Source organism: Homalodisca vitripennis, chromosome 1, assembly GCF_021130785.1.
Source record: "Homalodisca vitripennis isolate AUS2020 chromosome 1, UT_GWSS_2.1, whole genome shotgun sequence".
In the NCBI taxonomy this organism is placed as follows: Eukaryota; Metazoa; Arthropoda; class Insecta; order Hemiptera; family Cicadellidae; genus Homalodisca; species Homalodisca vitripennis.
Window position 1 is genome coordinate 73,217,063 of NC_060207.1, and position 21,724 is coordinate 73,238,786.

The window sequence follows — 21,724 nt, forward strand, 5'->3', positions numbered from 1 at the left end:
GTAAACACGCCTCATAGAACAGCTATTTTTCATTTTAACACTAATAAAAAAAAGAGCAATTGTACAAACTGATATAAAACCATTGTCTGTTATAAAATAGTTGTACTGTTTATACAAGTACAAAAATTAAGGTTACAGACACTATGAACATATGAAATAGAGCAAATATTTACCCAGTATGAATATATTTCATATATTTCACAGATTTTGAGAAATAAAAAAGTATTAAAACCGATATATTTCAGGTTTATTGAAATTACAATAACAAATTAATTACAATAAAAATGTTACATGCTTAAGTCTATCACTAAGTTTATCACTATTTTCAGTCACAACGTTTATATGCCAAACAGCATGATCTGCCTGTTGGGATCACCGAATGCAACATTTCCCAGCTTTATTCTGCTCACTTGAGGGAGCAAAACCTGTAACAAAATATTGGTTTGAAATTAACTCTTAAACTGGCAGGTTATTTTTCCCTAACTGGCAGGCTGTGTTGGGTATTTTGCATACTAGTTTTATAAAATTCATAAACAATCTTTTTACTATTATTTTGTTCGCAATGAACTAGAGAATAATGTGATATATAATACAAATAATAAAATAATTATTTGAGTTTTTATAGGTCAAAATAAAAAATTCCAGTTGTAATAAAATAAAAAAGGGTGGGGGTACTTAGGGAATATAAAAATATAATTTTGTAAATAAATTTAAAATTCCAAGATAGCCGAAATAGCACAAATTTATTATAGTTTTTGAAAATGTACATGTGTATCGTACATATGTATAAACTGAATATAGTATTAACATACATTATTTGCAATCATGGAAACAATCATTTTTTTAATTTACAAAACAGTTATATTTATACATAGTTCCATTGTATACTAAAATTGGTCAAAAGATATGGTCTACAAAGAGCATAATTATAATAAACTGCTTATAATCTTGCATTTATATAGTGTCAGCTTAGTATTACTATAAAGTTCTCTGGTGGTAATGGCTCTTGACGGGAGTAGTGGAAAGATTATATAAGTTGAAATAGTCTTTAAAAAATTTTAAATTTGTTATTTATACGATGAAGTATACTATTCTGACAATTACATTAAATTTTGTCAATTTTAACTGATGGAAAGAGAAGAGACAATAATAATATTTTGGATGGACAAAAATAAAACAAATCTGAATTTGTCCTTGTTTGTCAGACTTGTCACAATGAATTTGAGACATTCCTTTGTGCAGTAGTCTATAACAAGTTTTAAAATATGTATTTTAATTAATTATAGCCATAAAATATAATTATAAATAGGTAAATTCATAATAAAAATAATTATACGTCTCACAAGCAGCCTACAAATAAAGTTTAAAACTCTACTAGTTATCACAATTCAACATTTGTTGAAACTATTTAAATAATTAATAAGCACTAATCAATGCAATATTGCGTTAGAAAGTTAAAATAAACGACAAACTATAACAGTACTTGACTGAGTAGAAGGAAATCACTTTGTAACATAAATATGTGACATCACAGTTAGGAAATAAAAAGAGGCATTACAATGCTCAGCATTTCTCCCCATTTCCAATTGTATATAAATCACCCTGTTGAATACAATACTGTAATGAGTGATGAGAGTGAGTACTGCAAATCAACGGAAATATCTGCGGAAGATGCATCTATTACATTTCTTAATAATTATATACTTTTATAAAAACGTGATCAAACCTTAAGAGTATACAAGAAAATGGGCCTCGCATACAGGTAAGGATTGTGTGAGACATATTGTGTGGCGATAACCAGTTTGTATAGCAAAGCGTAGACAGCGCTACTGTGCTTCAAGTTGTAAATACTGTTGTCAGAGTTTACTTAATAAAATTGTGGACTGGAATCATATTTTAACTGTCTCTGTTGTTTGTTGCTAGATATACAGTCCATATTTAAACAATTTTAACATTGCATGACGTAAAATATTACATAATCAAAGGTAAAACTTTTGAATGTATTAGTATTACACAAGAGCTCATGCAATGCTTTATATAAAGGCATAGTATTATGTGAGTGCTCTGACTGCCATCTGTGAAGTAAGAGGCTAGGTTTTATTATTTTAACGGTAACAATCAAAGTGACAAGGCGCATCTCTAGCGTTAAACCTCAGAACTGACTGAAATAATCCTCCTGACTTTATCACACCACATCTATATGAATGATTTATCTCCTGTATAACTAATACGATCAAAGGTAAAACTTACATTGTCAACTATGTGCACTATACCATCTGTAGCAATGACATCACACTTCTCTGTCGCAGAGTTACCAAATAGGACTCTGTTCCTCCTGTCACGGTTCACTTGAATTTTCCGTCCATCAATTGTCTTCACATTATTAGTGAAGGGCCACGGAATTGAGGATATTGAGGAGCAGCAAACAGGTCCTAACAAATAATTTACTCTAAATTAGTGTAAAAATTAATTAATAGCTAATTAATATTTTCTAGACATATTTCATCAATTTACAGATATAACAGACATAAAATGTAGCCAACTACATAAAAAATATATAATTTTAACATCAGTAAATATGTAACTTTAAAAAAATGATAGATTTTTGTCAAGCTGCAAAAATTACTTGAATTATGCTTTATCACATTTGTTCTTGTCTTATTACGCTTATATCCATGCTTTATTATGGTCGTCCGTGCTGTCATGTCACTTATGCCAGCTTGATTTTAAGTTACTTATCAAATATAGTTTTTTAGCTCAAGATTTAGAAAATTTGAATACTTCTTTGTTTACGGATATATTCCCATACTAACCTTAATTATTTTTTCCATACAATACGTTCACATCTTAATGATTTAAAAAACATAGAAATATTCAATTTAAAGGAATATGAACTTGGAATACTTAAGTAACAGGCAGTAGGATGCAAAATGGTATATTATCAGTTAGAAAACAATTCTAACAAAACAGGATTACAAGGATAACAAGAGGAAGGAAGCAGGAAGGATGAAACCAATTATTTGTCATCTACCTTATGGAAGCTTACAGATAAACTGCATTAGTGCCATATCAGATTTTTTTCTTAGTTTGGACACTTGATATTTTCATGTATAGATAAGGTTAAACAGTACATTTTTATACTAAGTATTTTGTAAGCAGCTAATGGATCTTTATTCACTTTTCACAACTCCAACATATTTTATTTTATTGGTCAAAACCATTATTACAATACAATGGTCCACATTTTTAAGAAACTTGCAATTACATTATTTCTTATTCTAATTATACATTAAACTTTTTCATTTTCATTTTTAAATAAATAAAGATTAAATAATTGTTTATTTTATACATTAAAAAATATAAGACTTTACCAAAGAATAACTTTACCTTTTTACAATGTGGATATAGTCTATATCATGTCCAGTTAAAATGACTCCAAAACAAGATAACTTACATTACAATTCTAGCAATACCCAAAACATTGATAAATACTGACATAAACTGACTGGTTTATCAATTTTTTATTTGGGTAGGAAACAGAATTTTATAGACAGTGGACTGTTTTACTTTATATCTTAACCCTTCATGGACAGTTTACGGATATATCCACTTTACAGTTACAATTGTCACAGATGGTTTGCAGATATATGAAAAGTGTTCAAAAAGTAATGGGAATGTAAAAAAATATTCTTTTATTTGTCTACATTAATACTATCATCTTCAAAATAGCCCCCATTAGATATTACGCACTTGTGCCAGCACTTCTAATCCTCCAAACATTTAACAAAACTCGATCTTTGGGATAGCCTTTGGCTCTTTTAGCGATTCACTTTCAATGTCATCTATGTATGTAAAACAACAGTCCTTTAAGATTCTCTTTATTTTTGGAAATAAAAATAAATCACATGGAGCCATGTCTGGAGAGTATGAAGGCTGGGAGATTGTTACAGTACTGTTATTGGAAAAATATTCACAAACAAGTAATGAGATGTAAGCAGGTGCATTGTCATGACACCATGGTGAAAAAGCCATGAATTGTGTTGCCACAAATCCAGACATTTTTTCAGATTGCTTCACATAAATGGCGCTGAATTTCGAAAAATGTCATAGCATGAGCCAATTAATATGCCAACATCATCAGCGACTTCTCTGATTGTAAAACTGTGATCGATCATAACCATTTCTTCCCCTTTTTCCACGTTATCATTCGTTGTTGATATGCTGGGGCGTCCGAAGCGTTCATCATCTTCAATGTCTTCACAACGATCTTTGAAATGTTTATACCGCTCGTAAACCCTTTTTTACTCATAGCAGACTCACCATAGGCCTTTGTTAACATTTCCCAACTTTATTTCACTTTTCACACAAAATTTTGAACAAATTCTTTGATTTATTCATTTTAATATACAAAAATCGCTGAGACCATAATACACTTCTAACCTTAGCAGCTGCCACTGAAAAAGTAAACAATGAATACAGCTGGAAATGTTATACTTCAGAAGCATGAGCATGAACATAACAAAAAATCTTGACTCTAAACCTGCGAAACTTAAAAATTCCTGTTTTGAACACACCTTGTATGCACAAAAAACCAAAGCAAAACTATTCTAATTTATTTTTTGTATATAAAACTGTTCAAAAATTTATTTTGTGCAATTATATTGTTACACACTAAATTTTACATCAAAATATTTGTCAGAAAATGTGTTTCTATAAAAATTTGTTTTTGTCCTTAGCCTAAACAACTTAACATATTTAACTAATTTTCTGTCTCTTTTTGCCATAAACCATCAAAAGATTATTTGGTGTAAATTAAAATATTCTATTACATATTAAGTTTATCATGAAATGTTTTTTTAACATATCTCTATTCAAAGCTATTCAAAAATCAACATATTTTTTCTAATTTTCAGCATGCCATTTTTGCTGTTATTAAAAACTATTTAATGCAAATTTACCATCTCAGTCTCCAAATATGTGATACCAAAAACATCATGTGTCTGAAAAACGTATTAGTATAAAAAAATTGTTTGTTTAATGTCTAAAAACTTGACGTAAATTGCTGATTTTCGGCTGTCCACAAAGGGTTAACATGTTTCCAGTTCACTCCCTTCCTTAGATTTTTTAAATAGAATTCAGAAAGAACATTTTAATTGTGCTATAATTCAAATGTATGGTAAGTTATGATTTACAAGAATACTTATGATTTATTTATGCAGGGTAGATAAATCTGCAGAGTTAGTGTAGGTTTAAATGGGTCATGTATTTAAACATTTTTACAAATACTAAAAAGCTTATATTTTGAAAAATTTGTTTATTTTTTAGCAAGCAATTTTAAGTTCACCTTTAAGAACATGAGTTCGGACGACCTCATCAGCAAATTTCTTGTCAGTAAGGAGTCGAGACAGCACATCCTCGTCCAACCTGTTGAAAGAGTCATCAGTAGGAGCCAACAATGTAAACCCATCAGCTAACAGCTCAGACTTCAGCTCCAAGTCTTTCTCCATCTCTGTGCCCTGTAACAGTAGACACGGAGATAAGGACAAGATAACAGAACATTTTTATTTTTCAGAACCACAGTCAGTTTATTATATTTATTTTTCTAGTCTTCTTAAGAATTCTGTGATGAATACACGATTCCAGTGTGACCATTTATTACATACCAGCAATTCAATTTTGATCAATAGTTGAATATTTTATATACTTTTCTTAACTAAAACATAACCAAATTTTAAATAATCACATATCACAAAATATTTGAATATATTTGCAACAAATGTAATTTAAGTTTACTTAAGTATAAAATGTATTAATGATAGGAGTCTAAATCCACTTTAAAACAAGGCTAGCTTTCAACTTTTGTATAGCTTTTTTTAAAATTAAAATTAGCAATAAAATTCAACTTTCGTATTTGTCACAACTATATGAAAATTAATGTTATTTAGATTTTATTGACATTATGTGCATCCTAAATTTTTATTATGCATTCTTGGTTAATTTTTATTGGTGTGACTGCCCTTGTATCTTTAATTTTGAGCTCTGCCCTATCTAACTGACAGTCAAAAACAATTCAATAAAGTAATTATACAAATATCTAATTGTTATATTACTTTTAATCAATCCCTTACTCGGTACAACTTCCACTTTGTTAATTAACTTCCTATACCTGTTCACAACCCTATAACTTCAAGAGTAAAAAAAAAATAACAATACTGGATGAAGCAGCTTATCATAGTATGTATGTTACCTACTATATTACATCAGAATAAGTAAATTACGAAGGAAAATACACTTGTTATATACAATTTAACATTGAGCAAAGAGATTGAGAATTTTACTCAAGTCAAACTACACAACCCATGTGTACAAAAATACAACTTACAATCTATACAAAATATTGATTTTTTAAATAAAAACTAAGGATACACTGTTATATCACCTCAAGTACACGCTTGAAGAACGTCAGCTGAGGATTGTCAGCGATGAGCTGCAGCACCGTACTGTTGGGAGGCAGGAGCAGTCGAGTGATCTCATGAGCTGTAACATGACAAGCCTTGCCATCTGTGTGCCCGAGAGGTGCACATTGTACTGCTGCCCGGGGCTCCACACCGGCGAACATGACAAACTGTAACATTGTACATCACAGAGCAAACTAAATATTTTTACAATATTGTTTAAAGACGAGAAAGGAGAACAATTATTGTTACTAATATAACCCTAGATATGACAGTTACAAAACATGCTCAACACTTTATGTTCTTGCAGAGAGTTCTAAGACCCGTTTTTTAGTTCCCAGTTCAATTCTTATCCTAATGATATAAATGCGAAAGTGAGTTTGTTGTTTGTTACGCTTTGATGAGTAAACTATTCAATCAATAGTAGTGAAATTTTACATGGACATTCTTAGCATCCCTGGTTAGGATATAGACTTATTCTTATTCCGAAAATCCCCCGGGGCTACGCCCCACTTGTCTCTAAAGTAATGAGAAATCCCATCTTGGTCTCTAAAGCTGCAATACGGCAAACAAATATTAATTGAAAGAGCCTGTTAAATGTAATCAACCGTTCTGTGTAAACATTGTTTTATGACACCAAAACCATTTTTAAAATTAATTTAATCACTATTTTCAATTTGTTTCCATTTATAGTGCTTAGGGTAGGCTTGATAGTGTAGGTAAACGAACTAAAATTGATAGATCACATTTCCATCATTCATCACATCAGAAGATTAATTTATGATTCCATAGACAATCAACTGATCAAGAAATCACAACTTCAGTAAGATTTTGCTATATTCACAGTACCATTTTATCCACTGGTCTACAATCACCAAAACTGTGACGAATAATCTAATATCAATGAAAAGTTCAAAAAAATTCATTTGACTTTACTTCCCGATGTTATGTTTCATTGGAGTGTTTTAATTTAGGCTTTAAAGTAAACTATGTGATTCAATGGAGTACTTACAGACTAGCTGAAAGTTCAAATCAAATCAATACTTCTCGTCACGGACCGCGGCGACTAAATTCAACTCTACTCACCATTAAATTACAAAGAAGATTTATCACATTCAGTTGAATTTGACAAATTATTAAAAAAAAACATATGGTTATTCAACTATACATGACATATTTATAATTGTTGTCAAACTATTTTTATTAGCTTTTAAAAGTATTGATATATCATTCACAAAATATTAATAACTGAATGAGTACCCTAGATTTAAGAATACTCATTTTATATTGTAGGTCTATATAAAATCACTTCAGTAACAATAATTTGTACCACTACCAACTTATCCATACAGTATCAGAATCATTGTTCCTTCCGTTTGCAATTATATTAATTGACAGCTAATTAACAGACCCACGACCCAACTGACCAAAATTACTCTATATTTCGATTGTAGCAGATAAACAGATATAGCTTGTTTATCCCTATAGATTAATTGAACTTATATCCTAAAACTTATCTTTTCTTCATTTTACATATTTAAAATCATTAAAACTTAGTAAGGTAACAATGATCATAACTGATCCTTTGATCAGCCCACTCCATCTATACAGCACCCAAAGGACATTACACATGCTATACTATTGAATATCACCATCTGAGGAATGGGTCCATCACAGTCTGACTACAAGCAGATCTTCCACATCATCAGGATTTGTGAGCTTGTTCTTTTACTTATTCTTAGATTTCTTTCCATTTAAAAAAATAAAATATTGGTTCTTCTGCCTAAAAGGCCAAAACCCTAGATTCTGTTATTGAAGTCATAAAAAATTTCATTTTCTTCTGTATTTATTAATTTCTAAAAGTTACATTAACCTTAATAAATGTATTTAAAAAAATGTATCAAGTGGATATGTTATTGTACCTTTGTTAATCAAAACTAATTATATATCTAATACCTTTAAATAAGCAATTCTTTTATATATATAAACTGAATCTCCGAAACGGCGTAATAATTGTCATGAAATTAAGTATTAAGGGAGTTTCAGGGGCGATAAATCAATCTAGCTAGGTTTCATTTTTAGAAAGCGTTGTTTTATCGTGTTTTCAATCAATGAAAAACTACTACAAAGTCTCTATTTATTAATTTTTAATTTCTTTGTTTACATTCTATAGTAAATGACATCTGACGTATCATAACAAGAGTAGAAAGCCAATGGCAATTTGGTTTGAGGTTAAATTATTGATAAAATATGTGTCTTTTTAACCCATTGCGGATCACTGACGAGCCCAGCTCGTCACGCAGCGGCCGGGCCTAACGGCATGGTGACGAGCTCAGGTCGCAAAAGCGGTCTGCTTTTAAATTTCCCTCTGAATATTTCTGTTAATGTCTGATAGATTGGGCGATCGTCTTCACTTGTCTACTAAGATTGTTTAACAACGGTCTACGTTTAGAGTTTTCAAAATTTTTATAAATATCCTACAGATCGCAGTTGTATGTCGAAGTTGAAAAATCATTCATATGAGTTTACTCTCTGCTTTTTAGCGCTTCTGATTGGGTGTTTTCCTCAGTTGTTATTATAATACTTTTGAGGTTAGTGACACAACTGAACGACGCAGACATACATGTTGGTGGGTTTAGTCTAGACAATGGCCCGGATGTTGCAATCGATTCGCCCGAGCCGCTTTATTTAGACTATGATTCAGACATCATCCCTGCCACGCCGTAACCTTGCTCGTGTGTTATCGTTCCTACATCACGGATACCCCAGCAGACCCATGTTCCATTTGAACGAATACCTTCACAGCTGAATTTTCTAGTATACAATAGCGAGCGATATGATGTGGCGCACCATTGCTGTTCGTGCGGCCGCTGACCGTGAATTAATTCGCGCCCGCTGGTGCCCGCACGCCAAAACAATATGATCCGCAATGGGTTAACTCACATGTTCACTTAAAAATGCCTAAAAGATCTTTGAAAAAACGCTAATAAACAATGAACATATAATAAGAAAACATAACGAATTGAATAATAAACATTGTCGAATACCTCACAGCTGATGTATTATCAGAAATGCCAAAGAGTAAAAATAAAAATTCTTGTATAAATTAACGAAGGTTCAAACTGAAATGAAATTTTGATTGTAATATAAGTTTATGAATAATTTCAATCCATTTAAAATAAAATCTATTTATCTATTTCATACACTTCATCCCACACATACTGCTAAAGTCAAATGCCTACAAACCTTAACACTATACGAGCAGAAAGGTCTCATGATTTAAGGGGAGTCGGAACGCCCATCTTCCCCATGTTAACAAAGGTACATTTTTCTCAGAAAGTACTTAGGCTACAGTCATAATTTTTTCAACATTTGTTTATTACCTTATTTTATGTAATCAGACCCAACTTGGATCATTTTCAAAAAGTTTTTCCTAGTGAAAAAAATTTTTTTCCAAATCAATTTAAAAAATCACGTAATCGTTTGGTAAAAGTTTTATAGCAGCAAAACTAAGATTGCAAATTGCATGAAATTGGGTCTGATTGTTGGCAATAGCCTATAGATTATGTGGGAAAAATTTCAGTACTTTATCTTGAATACTTCCTGAGAAAAATGTACCTTTATGAGAAAAAGGCTAACTTTCCGGAAATCGCATTTATTGTGAAAACAAGACAAAATGAGGCTCTAGGTCTACCTTAGAAAAGTCCTGGGCCATACTGGGGTCCATCTGCTTCATCATCCTTTTCATTTTGAACCATTCTTCTTTTTCTTCTTTCTTGTCTGGCTTCTTTCGTTATTCCTTCCGCCGCTTTCTCACTTTTCCTCTGTCGCAATTCATCAATTCCGCGCAAAGCACTCACTGACCTATCACATAAACTTAGTCCAAGCTTCTGGAAAACTTCAAGTTTGCCACTATTTCCATCATTGAACGAAATGACAGCATCATATACATCAAGTTTCAACGTATCCAGCCTTACGAAGACCCGTTTTGGAATTTTGGCCCATACCACATTGTTGAAGCTCTCTGGATTCTGCGTATGTCCGTGTAAACATTATTTTAACAACTCAGAATTTGTTAGTGCCCTGTAGATGTATTTTATTTCTAACATTATCTCTTGAGGTAGGCTATCTTTGTTGTCATAAACTGTACCTTGAGCCTTAGCCTTCTCATAACCACACCACGAGTCTGCGCCTTTCGGACACAAACCGTGTTGAGGATTTTCATTAGTGGAGAGTTTATAAAAGTAGGTGGCCCGAATATTTCTCTTCATTTCTTCTACATTCTTTACACCTCTTCTTATTGCAAGGCCATAATATGTTTGTAATTTGTCTATTTGGGCGTCTGTTAGTCTTTTCTTTCCCCCAAGCACCTTACCGTCACCTAATTTTATTTTTATTTATTTATTTCACAACAAACATAGGCTAATAGGAAAATCAGATGTCAAGTAACATCAGAGGTAACACAGAGTAAGAATCAAGTCATAGAGGTTAAAACTTCTCTGTGTATAGAGAAGTGTGCACTATACAATGTGCTGAAAGAAGTGGTCAGCTTTCTCAACGCGTTTTCCGACCAAAAACAGCTGACATACCACTAGTTTTTATTTAATTTTGAAACTTAGGAATAAGATACAACTGTGAGAGTTATATTTTTTTAAAGGGAATAAACTAACAAATCAAAATAAAAAATGAAAAAAAATTGTATAAATTTTATTTTTTTTTGCGTTCCGACTCCCCTTAAATGTTTCACAAGAGCGTGCGCCACAACGTGTAGCTACTAAAAATAACAAACAACGAGAGCGACGTCTGCAAGATATGCGGCAGTATGCAGCACAATGTGTAGTTACCAAAAATGACGAGCAACGAGAATACTGATTAGAAGAACAAAGACGTTGAGACGGAAGACATCGTAGGGTTTTAGAACTTAATAATTATTTACCGACATATAAATGTGGCGTTACTGTAGCTGTGCTATATTACGTCTTAGGATCATTAGAAACTTTGTTTATCCATTGAGGTGCATTGCATTTCCCTGAGGAACGGGTTTCTAATCATATAAATAGAAATTCTTTTGGTGACTGTTGTTTGCATCGACAAATTTTAATGGAACAACCAAAATGTTCATATGAATAAATTAATACCGTCACCCACATTCGGAAGAGTTTCATAACAAAATAGGAAACATAAAACCATCTTTTGCTCTAGCCATGGCATTTACAGTTTTATCGTTTGTGGACAAGTATGTCATAAAATGAATACCAAAACACGATTTACAAGAAAAAATACCGAACAAAGCTTGAAAATTTCGCACGAAGCCACAGGTAACTACTAGTAAAATACAAAATATTCTACATTTTACTGCTCAAGAAATCAAACAAATGTGGCTGAAAATAAAATAAATTTAATACTAACCATTCATTTGTATTTTATTGAAAAATTGAGCAAAAATCTTTTTGTTTTAGTAAAGTTTCTGTAGTAGTAAACTGCAGTTAAGGTTTATTAATGCTTGAACCATTCAATTCCAGTTCAGTCATTGGCCGACTCTTTTACCCTTAATTTATTAATTTTGTTGTTAGTTCCATATTACTGACAATATGTAATTTGGTGTAGAAAACATCAATCTACATTAGATAATGCTTTGCCTAAATTTACTTGGGCCTTCCTTTCACACTTCCTCTGCCCCACTCTGTACAAGAATTTACGAATTCCTATTATTTATCAACAACACATTGTACATTTTTTCCAAACACACAGAATAATATAACACTGTTTTAGTACAACTCGCTAAGTTTTAGTGCCGTTCAAGTCATGTGATAATGTCTAATTCTTTCACACAATGTCATATTTCATTTCCATGTGACACTCTATTCTTAAATTTAAATGGACTCAGAACTCGATTAGATGTATCTTTTGGCAAAATTTGTATTACAAGACTTGATTTAAAATATTGAATCCTGAACCATCCTTAGTGTTTCACAAATTATAAGATATATAATGAGTCCACTGACAAAGCATGCAAAAAAATACAACCCACTTACGGGGTTGGTAAGTGTGACTGTGAGTGAGGGACCAGCCTGTGTACGCAGACTGGCACGGTCTCGCAGCTCGCAAGCGCCCGCCTGTTGAGTGACATGATACAACAACACCCGCTTTAGTGTTTCTGCATCCATGGCGTCCAGCAAAGCTCGGGTGTTTTCCTCGGTAAGCACACGCTCGGTAGGTACCAGCACAGTGATGTTCTCCTGCCGATTGAGCTCTTCCATCAGCCCTGCACGGTCCAGGAGGCCAAGCCATGTTGTGTGGTTTGACGACAATAGCAACTCACTCAGGGGCTTGGCTACATTAACATGACCATGACATTTAGTTCAAGCAAAAACTGCAAGAATAATTGGTTTATGAAAAAGGCTTCTCAATTAAGACAAAACATCCAAGATTTTAAAAACATAAAAAAGAATAAGTAGGCAAATACTGATAGTTTGTAAAAACATTAAACTAAGACACATATTAATGTTTATATTTATTATTGTATACATTAAATATATTATATTAAATTAATGTTTAATTTAAATTTAGTATAATGTCATTACAAAAGGTACGAGGGTAGTTCTATTAAAAGAACAATTTGATTGGCTCATTTATGTTCAAATCAAAGAAAAAGCTCCATATCTTGAATATAAGAAAATAATAATAATTCACATAAAAATATAACAGTTCATAAAATACTTTGGTAATTGCCCAGCAGTAAAAGTGTTAATTCTTTCTAAAATACTACTTGTGATTAAACTATCTTTAGTCATTACTTTTTTATATATTTTGTACAAAATGGGTATGCAAAATGATTTGTAATACAGCATTATTATATTACATAAAATTTGATGAGCTTAATTATGAATATATTTTTACTTCAAGTTAATTATTTTACCTCAGATTAAATTGTATTATAAGTGCCTCATGAAATGGTCTGTGTACCTATATGTATAGTATTTCTTACATAAATTACAGGAAAAGGAATGGGGAGGTAAATCTTAGTTTTAAAAGATAACTTCTCATGTTAAATGCTTTTATTAAAGCTAACTACAGTGGAACCTCGATAAGTCGGATTAATCGGGACCGCGGCCGATCCGGGTTAACGAAAATCCGGGTGAGCCGGAGAATTAGGTAAAAATTAATAAAATACGGTATACTTACAGATAAACTCCATTATAATATTGTAAAAACATCAAACATATGCACATTTAATTATTATTAACCCTTACAGTACATTTATAACTGTTCATTTCCTGGTAAAAAACTCAGTCAGCTTTGGTTGTGCCAATGTCGTCTGCCGCGTGCGTGCTGTGCGATCCCGCAGTCTCTTCAACATGAGCAATTCAGCCGGCGATGTTTTTTGCCTGTCGCTCGAAATAAACCATTAGTTCGTTTAGTTTGGTCACTGCATTTCCATGACTCATCACTGGATCTTCAATGTCCCCGTCCGCCTCCTCAGTGTCTGATTCATTAGCATCAGGTAAAAACGACGTGATCACTTCTTCGTCAGTAAGTGGAAAGGGTCAGAATTTGGGGAAATACGCGTCTGTTATTGTTTCCGAGAATCCGGGACAATGACCGCCACTCGGCCGCCGTATGCCATGAGTCACACACTCACTGTCGTACAGTCCCATCAAATACTGATGCAACATCGATTCACGGATACTATACCACTCAAAAATATTACGTTTTTATTATTGAAATGTTTGTCTGATTTTTTATTTTTTAATTGAAAATCGGTCCGGGTTAGCCGGACTTCCGGGTTAACGGGAGCCGACTTATCGGGGTTGTACTGTATACCTAAAAATAAATAAAATTGGAACTGAGTCCTCTGGGGTTTTCCAAACCATCATTGGATACATCTTATGAATTATTTGTTGATAAATCTGGTACATAGTTAGTCTGTGAGTTTATTTGTAGCTTAGTAGTTATTGTTAGAATATTAGGTATTTGGCATGCTACATACAAAAATGGAAGAAGAAGAGGTATGAACAAAACCGAAGACATGTGGAGTGTATTTTTATACATAGCCTATTATTAAATAATTCTAAATTCAAATAACTTATCTACTTGTTTTGCTTTTCTCATTCAAGATAATTTATGATAGTTTTTTTCATCTAAAACTGATGATTATCTTCTAGTGGAAGATCTATATAATATGCCTCTGCCAATGAACTCACCTGATTTGGGAGTAAGCACCTTGTCCAGGACGTGAACCACTCCATTGGTGGCGACAATATCCTCCTGCACGACTCGGCCCTTCTCATCCACCATCAGTTGGCCGTCCTGCTCTCTCCACAGCCGTACTAACTCTCCATTCATATCAGCAGTGGTCAACCTGCCCTCTGACACGGGGGCAGCACACAGAGTCAATGGCAGGATGTGGTGTTTCACAACTTCTGTGGAATATAGTAATTCACTTACTTGAGGAAATAAACTAATGAGTGAATTATTTTTGACTACAATGCTTTCAATAGTAAAACAGTTAAAATGTTCACAGTGAGAGGCTAAGTCATGCATGGGACAGCGCCTGTCCTGGAATACTAGGGTAGCTGAATAGTACGTGGGACAACTTCTATCCCATTATGTAATGATCTGTTCTTTTTTATTTACTTAATAACTAAGTATTCTTTATAAACTAAATTTTTACTGTTCCCTTGATAAAAAGTATATTTTAATGTAACAATACAAACATTTCTTGTATAAATAAGTATTCATTTAGATTAGTTTACCTTATAGGCTTAATAACTATTCAAATACCACCATATTACATGGAATTTAATAACATTTAAAATGACGCATGACATGTAAAAGTTTGGTTTGAATAGAGTTGTTAAAATAATAAAAACACAAGTGAAGTCTCCTGCGACAGAACAGCCCAATCACAACAGTCGAAAGAGCCAGAAGTGTGTAGTGGTATTTCGGCCAGGAGAGGGTTAAATTAGTTTTTAATAAATCAATTTTTGTCCAGAATGTTTATTGTAATTCTTACAAGAAATGCAACATATTTTGATCAATTTATTAAAATTGCTTAATTGTTCAATATCCAAAAAGTTACACAAGTTACGTCAGTTGCGTCGTTCGAGATTAAAGTACACCCTAGACTAGAGAAAATATTACTGTGGTATGTGTGCTTACTGTCAATGCAAGCTTCTCCTCTTGAGTATTTGTTCCTTAGTACAACACCCAGCTTGTCCCTAGCATCATTGTTAGGAGCAAATACAGTTATGCCAGTTGCGTCGTTCGATGTTAAAGTACATACTAGACTAGAGAAACCCTCAGAGGGCGGTCTTACTTTCGAGGCTGTACGGGTAGTGGCGACCCCGAGGTACCCTAGCTAATGCTCCAGATCCCTTCTCTTCTTGTTCTGGAGGCCTATGGCTGGCACACTTTTCTATGTGTCAGCCTATCTTTCTTCTTCACTCTCTTCTATCTGAGGTAAACTTCCTCAACCCTTCGATTTAGTTTTCCTTTCATTTCTCCCACTAGGGCCAAGCCACGGTGGAACAGCATAGGCCAGGGCTGAATGGCTGGTGGCAAACCAGTTGTACTATGCGGACTCTGGATACCGGTGACCCTCCAGTTTAAAGCAGCTTACCCAGGCATGCGGGGCTCTGTCTGGGTCGACCTTCCATTCCCTAGCTACTCGTGGGAACATCATGAAGAAGAACAAAAACAAAAACCAAAACCAACCAGCCCTTGAAACAGTTCCTGAAGCTGTTTCTAACCTACCTCTTCCTGCTGAGGTAGCTCCTGAAGCTACCTCACATACACCATCACCTGGTAACACAACTCAAGAGGTTGTTATGCCAACATCCCTACCTTCTCCTCAACAAAGTGCCTCAGGAAGTGCCACAGGAGGTTCCAATGCACACTGAAGCTCCCATACATGGCAAGGCTTTATCTGAGGAAGGTAGTACAAGCGCTGAGGAAGCAAAAGCCTTTCAAGATATAGAAGATCAGCTCCTCAACAGCCCAGGCACTCCCATGTCTACAGGTACGCTGGATGATGCCACAGAGCAACTCGGCAACCTCAGAATGAAGAGGCCTAATCTCACCACTGCTCAAAGGAGAGAAGCACTAAAGGCTAAACTTCTTGAAAAGGGTGAAGCTTTTGACCCTTCCAAGTGGAGGAGGGGGAAAAAGAAGAAAAAGAACCTAGAACGGCAGAAGGTCTCAACTCCGGGCCCAACTGCGGGTACCAAGGCGGAGGAGGGGTCGGCCAAACGCCCCAGAGGCACCTTGGCCACCCCACCCTCCGCTGAGGGGCCCGCAAAGAAGGCTAGGAGGGAAACCCAAAAGCCGGAAGCCCACGATCCCGAGGCCTCTGGTAGCACATCCAAGGCTACCTACAGAGAGGTCGCGGCGATCAAAATGGCCATAGCCCTCGAAGGCTACCTGGAGGCGAAGCTTAGTGGAGAGCAAGGAGAAGCCATCGAGGACGCAATTATGGAAGAAATCCAACCCCTGGAGGATGGTTCCGTTCCATCGTTTGCGGGCACCTACCTAGAGAAAGGTGTTTTAATTGCTTCCTGCATCAACGAGCACACCAAACGTTGGCTGGAAGAAGTAATTCAAAGAACTAAACCTCTGGGAGACGACATCTCTCTGAGAGTGGGTCTGCGTAAGGACATCTTGAGGTCCACTAGGGTGTTTTTCAGAGCTCACCCGAAGCTTCTGAAGAAGACACCTGAAAAGGTACTTGAAATGTTTAAAAAGCAGAATCCCAACCTAAACGTAATCGAGTGGAAAATCCTTCCATCCAAGCCAGATCCGAAAGGTTACGGATTCGTCTGTTTCCTGGACGAGGTCTGCTACAAGGCTGTGAAGGCTTCCAACTGTAGAGCCAACCTAGGACTCTGGCAGGTCTCAATTGTCTCCTCGACAGTCAAGGACAATGCTACGAGTCCTACAAATCAACCTACAGCACAGTAGGGCTGCTTCAGCAGCCTTCTGCCAGTTCTTCCTCCAGGAGGGATTTGATCTGGCATTAATTCAAGAACCATGGCTTCACCAAGGGAGAGTGGCGGGCCTAAATGAAACCAAAGGTAAGTTAATTTACTGTACCTCTCTAAGGAATGTCAGGACCTGCATCCTGTTGAAGAGAGGCTTGGATTTTCTAACCCTCAACGAATTCTGCTCCAGAGATCTCACTGTGGGCACACTGACCTGGAAGAATGGAGGCATAGTACAGAGCACAATTGTAGGCTCCGTATACTTGCCATATGATGCCAGGGAACTCCCTCCATCAAGAGACCTAGAGCTCCTGGTGGAAGAAGCACAAGCCAGACATCAACAACTACTTTTAGGTTGTGACGCCAACGCCCATCACTCTGCTGGATGGGGCAGCACCAACACTAACCCCAGAGGTGAGGCACTTTTACAATTTCTTCTAAGTAGGGATCTATTTATATGTAATAATGGTAACCGCCCTACGTTCGTAACACGAATTAGACAGGAAGTTATTGATATAACAATCTGCACACAAGGTATACTTGGAATGGTTGATAATTGGCACGTAAGCGAAGAGGCCTCATTATCAGATCACAGGTATATCCGCTTCAACTTGCAAGATGAAGCTGCAGAGGTCCTCTATCGCAATCCCAGGAGGACTGACTGGTTGGGATATAAGTCTGACCTTCAGTCACAGTTGGGATCGGTAGGCGGAAGGGTGCGATGCTTCACAGACATAGATCAGATAGCTTCTGACCTGCAGAATGCTATAATCAATAGCTTCCACGACAATTGTCCATTGCGACGGGAGAAGAGTTGAACCAATACTAAGTGGTGGACTGCGGACCTCGCTCGCAAAAGGGCTAATGTTAGGAAGCTGCACAATCAATGCAAAAGGAGCTGTATCTGGGAGTCCTATCATAGAGCTCTAACAGAATACAGCCTAGCAATCAAAAAGGCAAAACAAAGTTCCTGGAGGCAGTTTACACAGAAGGTAAATGAATTAAGCGCGGCAGCTAGACTGCAACGTTTACTAGCCTCAGGTCCAACCGGTCACTTGGGAGGTCAATACACTTCCGGGTCTAGTGACAGCCTCAAACTTCTCCTTGAGACTCACTTCCCTGATTGCATCTTTGAGAATGACGACACTGGAACGTCTGGTAACCATGAGGCAGGCTTATGGCCAAGAGCTTATCGTGGTAGCTGGGCCATTGCCAGAAGGATTGTCACTCTCTCTAAAGCTAAATGGGCAATTTCTAAATTTGCCCCTTTCAAATCTGCAGGAGGGGATGGAATCTTTCCGGCCCTGCTTCAATAAGGGCCGGAGAATCTCCTCACCCTTCTATGTGAACTATTCAGGGCGAGCCTAGCTTACGGGTACATACCACAAGTCTGGCGTCTCAACAGGGTGGTCTTTATCCCTAAAAAAGGGAGAGCGGACTATTCTGTCCCTAAATCTTTTCGTCCCATCAGTTTATCTTCGTTTTTACTGAAAACATTAGAAAGACTGGTGGAGAGGCACCTGAGAAAGGGAGTTCTCTCAGACACTCCCCTTCATTGCAACCAACATGCATACCAGCAAGGCAAATCCTGTGAATCAGCACTGCACCAACTAGTCAGTAGGATTGAGGATAGCCTGTCCGCCAAGGAATTGGCATTGTGCACCTTCATAGACATTGAAGGAGCTTTTGACAATGCTAAATTCACTGCAATGGTAAGTGGAGCACAACGACGTGGCCTCGAGCCAGCTCTGTGCCGGTGGCTTAGGGCCATGCTGTGCTCCAGACGGATCAGGGCCGATCTCAATGAAGAATCGCTTGTGATCGCACCCACAAGGGGATGCCCTCAAGGAGGCATCCTGTCACCTCTACTGTGGAATCTATTAGTAGATGGTCTACTTGAGGACCTTACTAACAATGGAATCTATGTCCAAGGATATGCAGACGACATAGTCCTTATGGTACAGGGAAAACATACAAATGTTGTTGCTGATATCATGAATACCAACCTTCAACATGTACACAACTGGTGTCATGGAGTGGGACTGAAAGTAGATCCCTCTAAGACAGTAGTTGTACCATTCACTAGGAAAAAGAACCTAGAGTCTCTTTCCAGGCTGAAACTCGCATCCACACAACTTGAGTGGTCAAAGACAGTCAAATATTTAGGACTGACTCTAGACCATAAGCTTACGTGGAATGATCATCTTAAAAATATCCTGCACAAAGCAAAGTGGGCGCTCATGACGTCCAGGAGACTTGCAGGAACCTCATGGAGCATAAAACCCCATATAGCACTATGGTTTTACAAAGCAGTTGTAAGGCCTCAAATCACTTATGGTTCATTAGTCTGGTGGACAAAGGTGAATCAGGTAACTGCTAAAGCCAAGCTTGAAAGCTTACAAAAGCTTGGCACAATCTTTGCAACCGGAGCATTTAGGAGCAGTCCCTCAGCGACCCTCGAGGTGGCTTTAGGACTTCTGCCTCTTGATGTCTACATAAAAGCTGAAGCGCGCAAGTCAGCTTATCGGCTGATGGTTGCTGACTTGTGGAGGAATGGCACGTCTAAAACGGGCCACGGCACCATCACCGAAGCTGTAAACCCAAACGCTATTCTCGAAATGGTCTCAGACATAATGAGAACGGAGTTCGTATTCAATAAGCCATTCTCTGTTGACTTCTACTCCAGAGATGAGTGGAAATCGCAAGATAACATCCCAACAATAAGAAAGAGCTTTGTCTGGTACACGGATGGCTCACTTATTAAGGGCAGAACCGGATATGGAGTGTTTAGTCAATCCCCTAGAACTGCCCTCTGCGGCAGTTTGGGACGGAACTGCTCCACATTTCAAGCCGAAATCTATGGTATCCTGGCCTGTGCCAACCTAGGCCTCACCAGAGGGTACCAAGGAAAGAACATCTGCATAATGTCAGACAGTCAGGCAGCTCTTAAAGCTCTTGACTCCAACAGCATTTCATCCAAGCTTGTGTGGGAGTGCTTCAACACTCTCTGCAAGCTTGGATCACGCAACTTTGTGCGTCTTGGATGGGTACCGGGCCATACAGGCATAGGTGGCAACGAATGCGCCAACAGGCTTGCCAAAAGCGGAGCAAGCATGCCATACAGCGGTCCAGAACCGAGTTGTGGTATAAGCAAGTCAGCTGCTTACCAAAATGGTCCAGGAAGACACACCGCTTGCGGTGGCAGAGTCACCAAGGACAAGCACTCGGTAAAAGACTGCTTGCTGATTCTAGCTCCGGCTTCACCAGATGGCTGATGGGGCTGGGCAGGGATCAGGTTAAGCAAGTGATTGCCTTGATCACTGGACACGGCCACTTCAGGAAACACCTAAACACTCTAGGTTTACGAAATGAGGACTCGGAGTGTAGACTCTGCAATAAGTCTGAAGAGACTGCAAAACACATAATACTGGGCTGTGAGAGACTGGGAGCAAGGAGAATGGCCCTTTTCAGTGATAAACAACCAGGCGACGAACCAGATGCTAGTATCGGGGAAAAGCTTCTTAGTCTAATTAAGGGCACAAAGATAGGCTTACCCCTCTAACATCAAAGGGGCACACAATAAGCTCAGGTTAACGTGTGAGGATCTGTGAATCCACCCCAATACCCCAACGCAAAAAAAAAAAAAGACTAGAGAAAATGTTACTGTGGTATGTGTGCTTACTGTCAATGCAAGCTTCTCCTCTTGAGTAGTTGTCCCTTAGTACAACACCCAGCTTGTCCCTAGCATCATTGTTAGGAGCAAATACAGTTATGCCAGTTGCGTCGTTCGATGTTAAAGTACATACTAGACTAGAGAAAATGTTACTGTGGTATATGAGCTTACTGTCAATGCAAGCTTCTCCTCTTGAGTATTTGTCCCTCAGTCCATCACCCAGTTTGTCCCAAGCGTCGTTGTTGGGAGCAAATACAGTAACACCAGTTGCATTGGTTAATGTCTCTATAAGATCCTCTTGTTCCAAGACTGCAACAAGCAAATCAAATCTTTTTTATTGCCATATACAATATACATTATATGGCAAAAGTCATATATTTAATATAAAATTTGGTATTTATACCACAGTGTAACATTCACAAAAACTATTTTTCCACCATTTTCAATGTCAGGGTCAGTTTTCAAAATTTTTGGTCTCCCAATTACATGCTAAAGACTCTGCGACATTGTAAAATGCCACTGATGCTAAAAAGCGTCTAAGATGGGTTTCTAATGAGCACACTTTTATCAGAGACATTGTCAATCCTAACAGAATCAATTGATAAATATTTGCACAG

The 21,724-nt window shown here is 36.6% G+C and overlaps 1 protein-coding gene across 1 annotated transcript in view; it reads right to left on the reverse strand.

The window, feature by feature from the left end:
• Nucleotides 1-225: 225 nt before the first annotated feature.
• LOC124364532 (transforming growth factor-beta-induced protein ig-h3-like) overlaps nt 226-21,724 on the reverse strand; it is a 42,698-nt gene continuing 21,199 nt past the window's right edge. The window contains exons 9-15 of the mRNA XM_046820092.1: nt 21,279-21,416; nt 14,660-14,878; nt 12,491-12,789; nt 6,440-6,625; nt 5,345-5,516; nt 2,251-2,432; nt 226-425 (exon numbers count right to left, since the gene is read on the reverse strand). Of these exons, the coding sequence (XP_046676048.1) occupies nt 339-425; nt 2,251-2,432; nt 5,345-5,516; nt 6,440-6,625; nt 12,491-12,789; nt 14,660-14,878; nt 21,279-21,416 (1,283 nt within the window). The 3' untranslated portion in view covers nt 226-338. The remainder of the gene's footprint in view (nt 426-2,250; nt 2,433-5,344; nt 5,517-6,439; nt 6,626-12,490; nt 12,790-14,659; nt 14,879-21,278; nt 21,417-21,724) is intronic.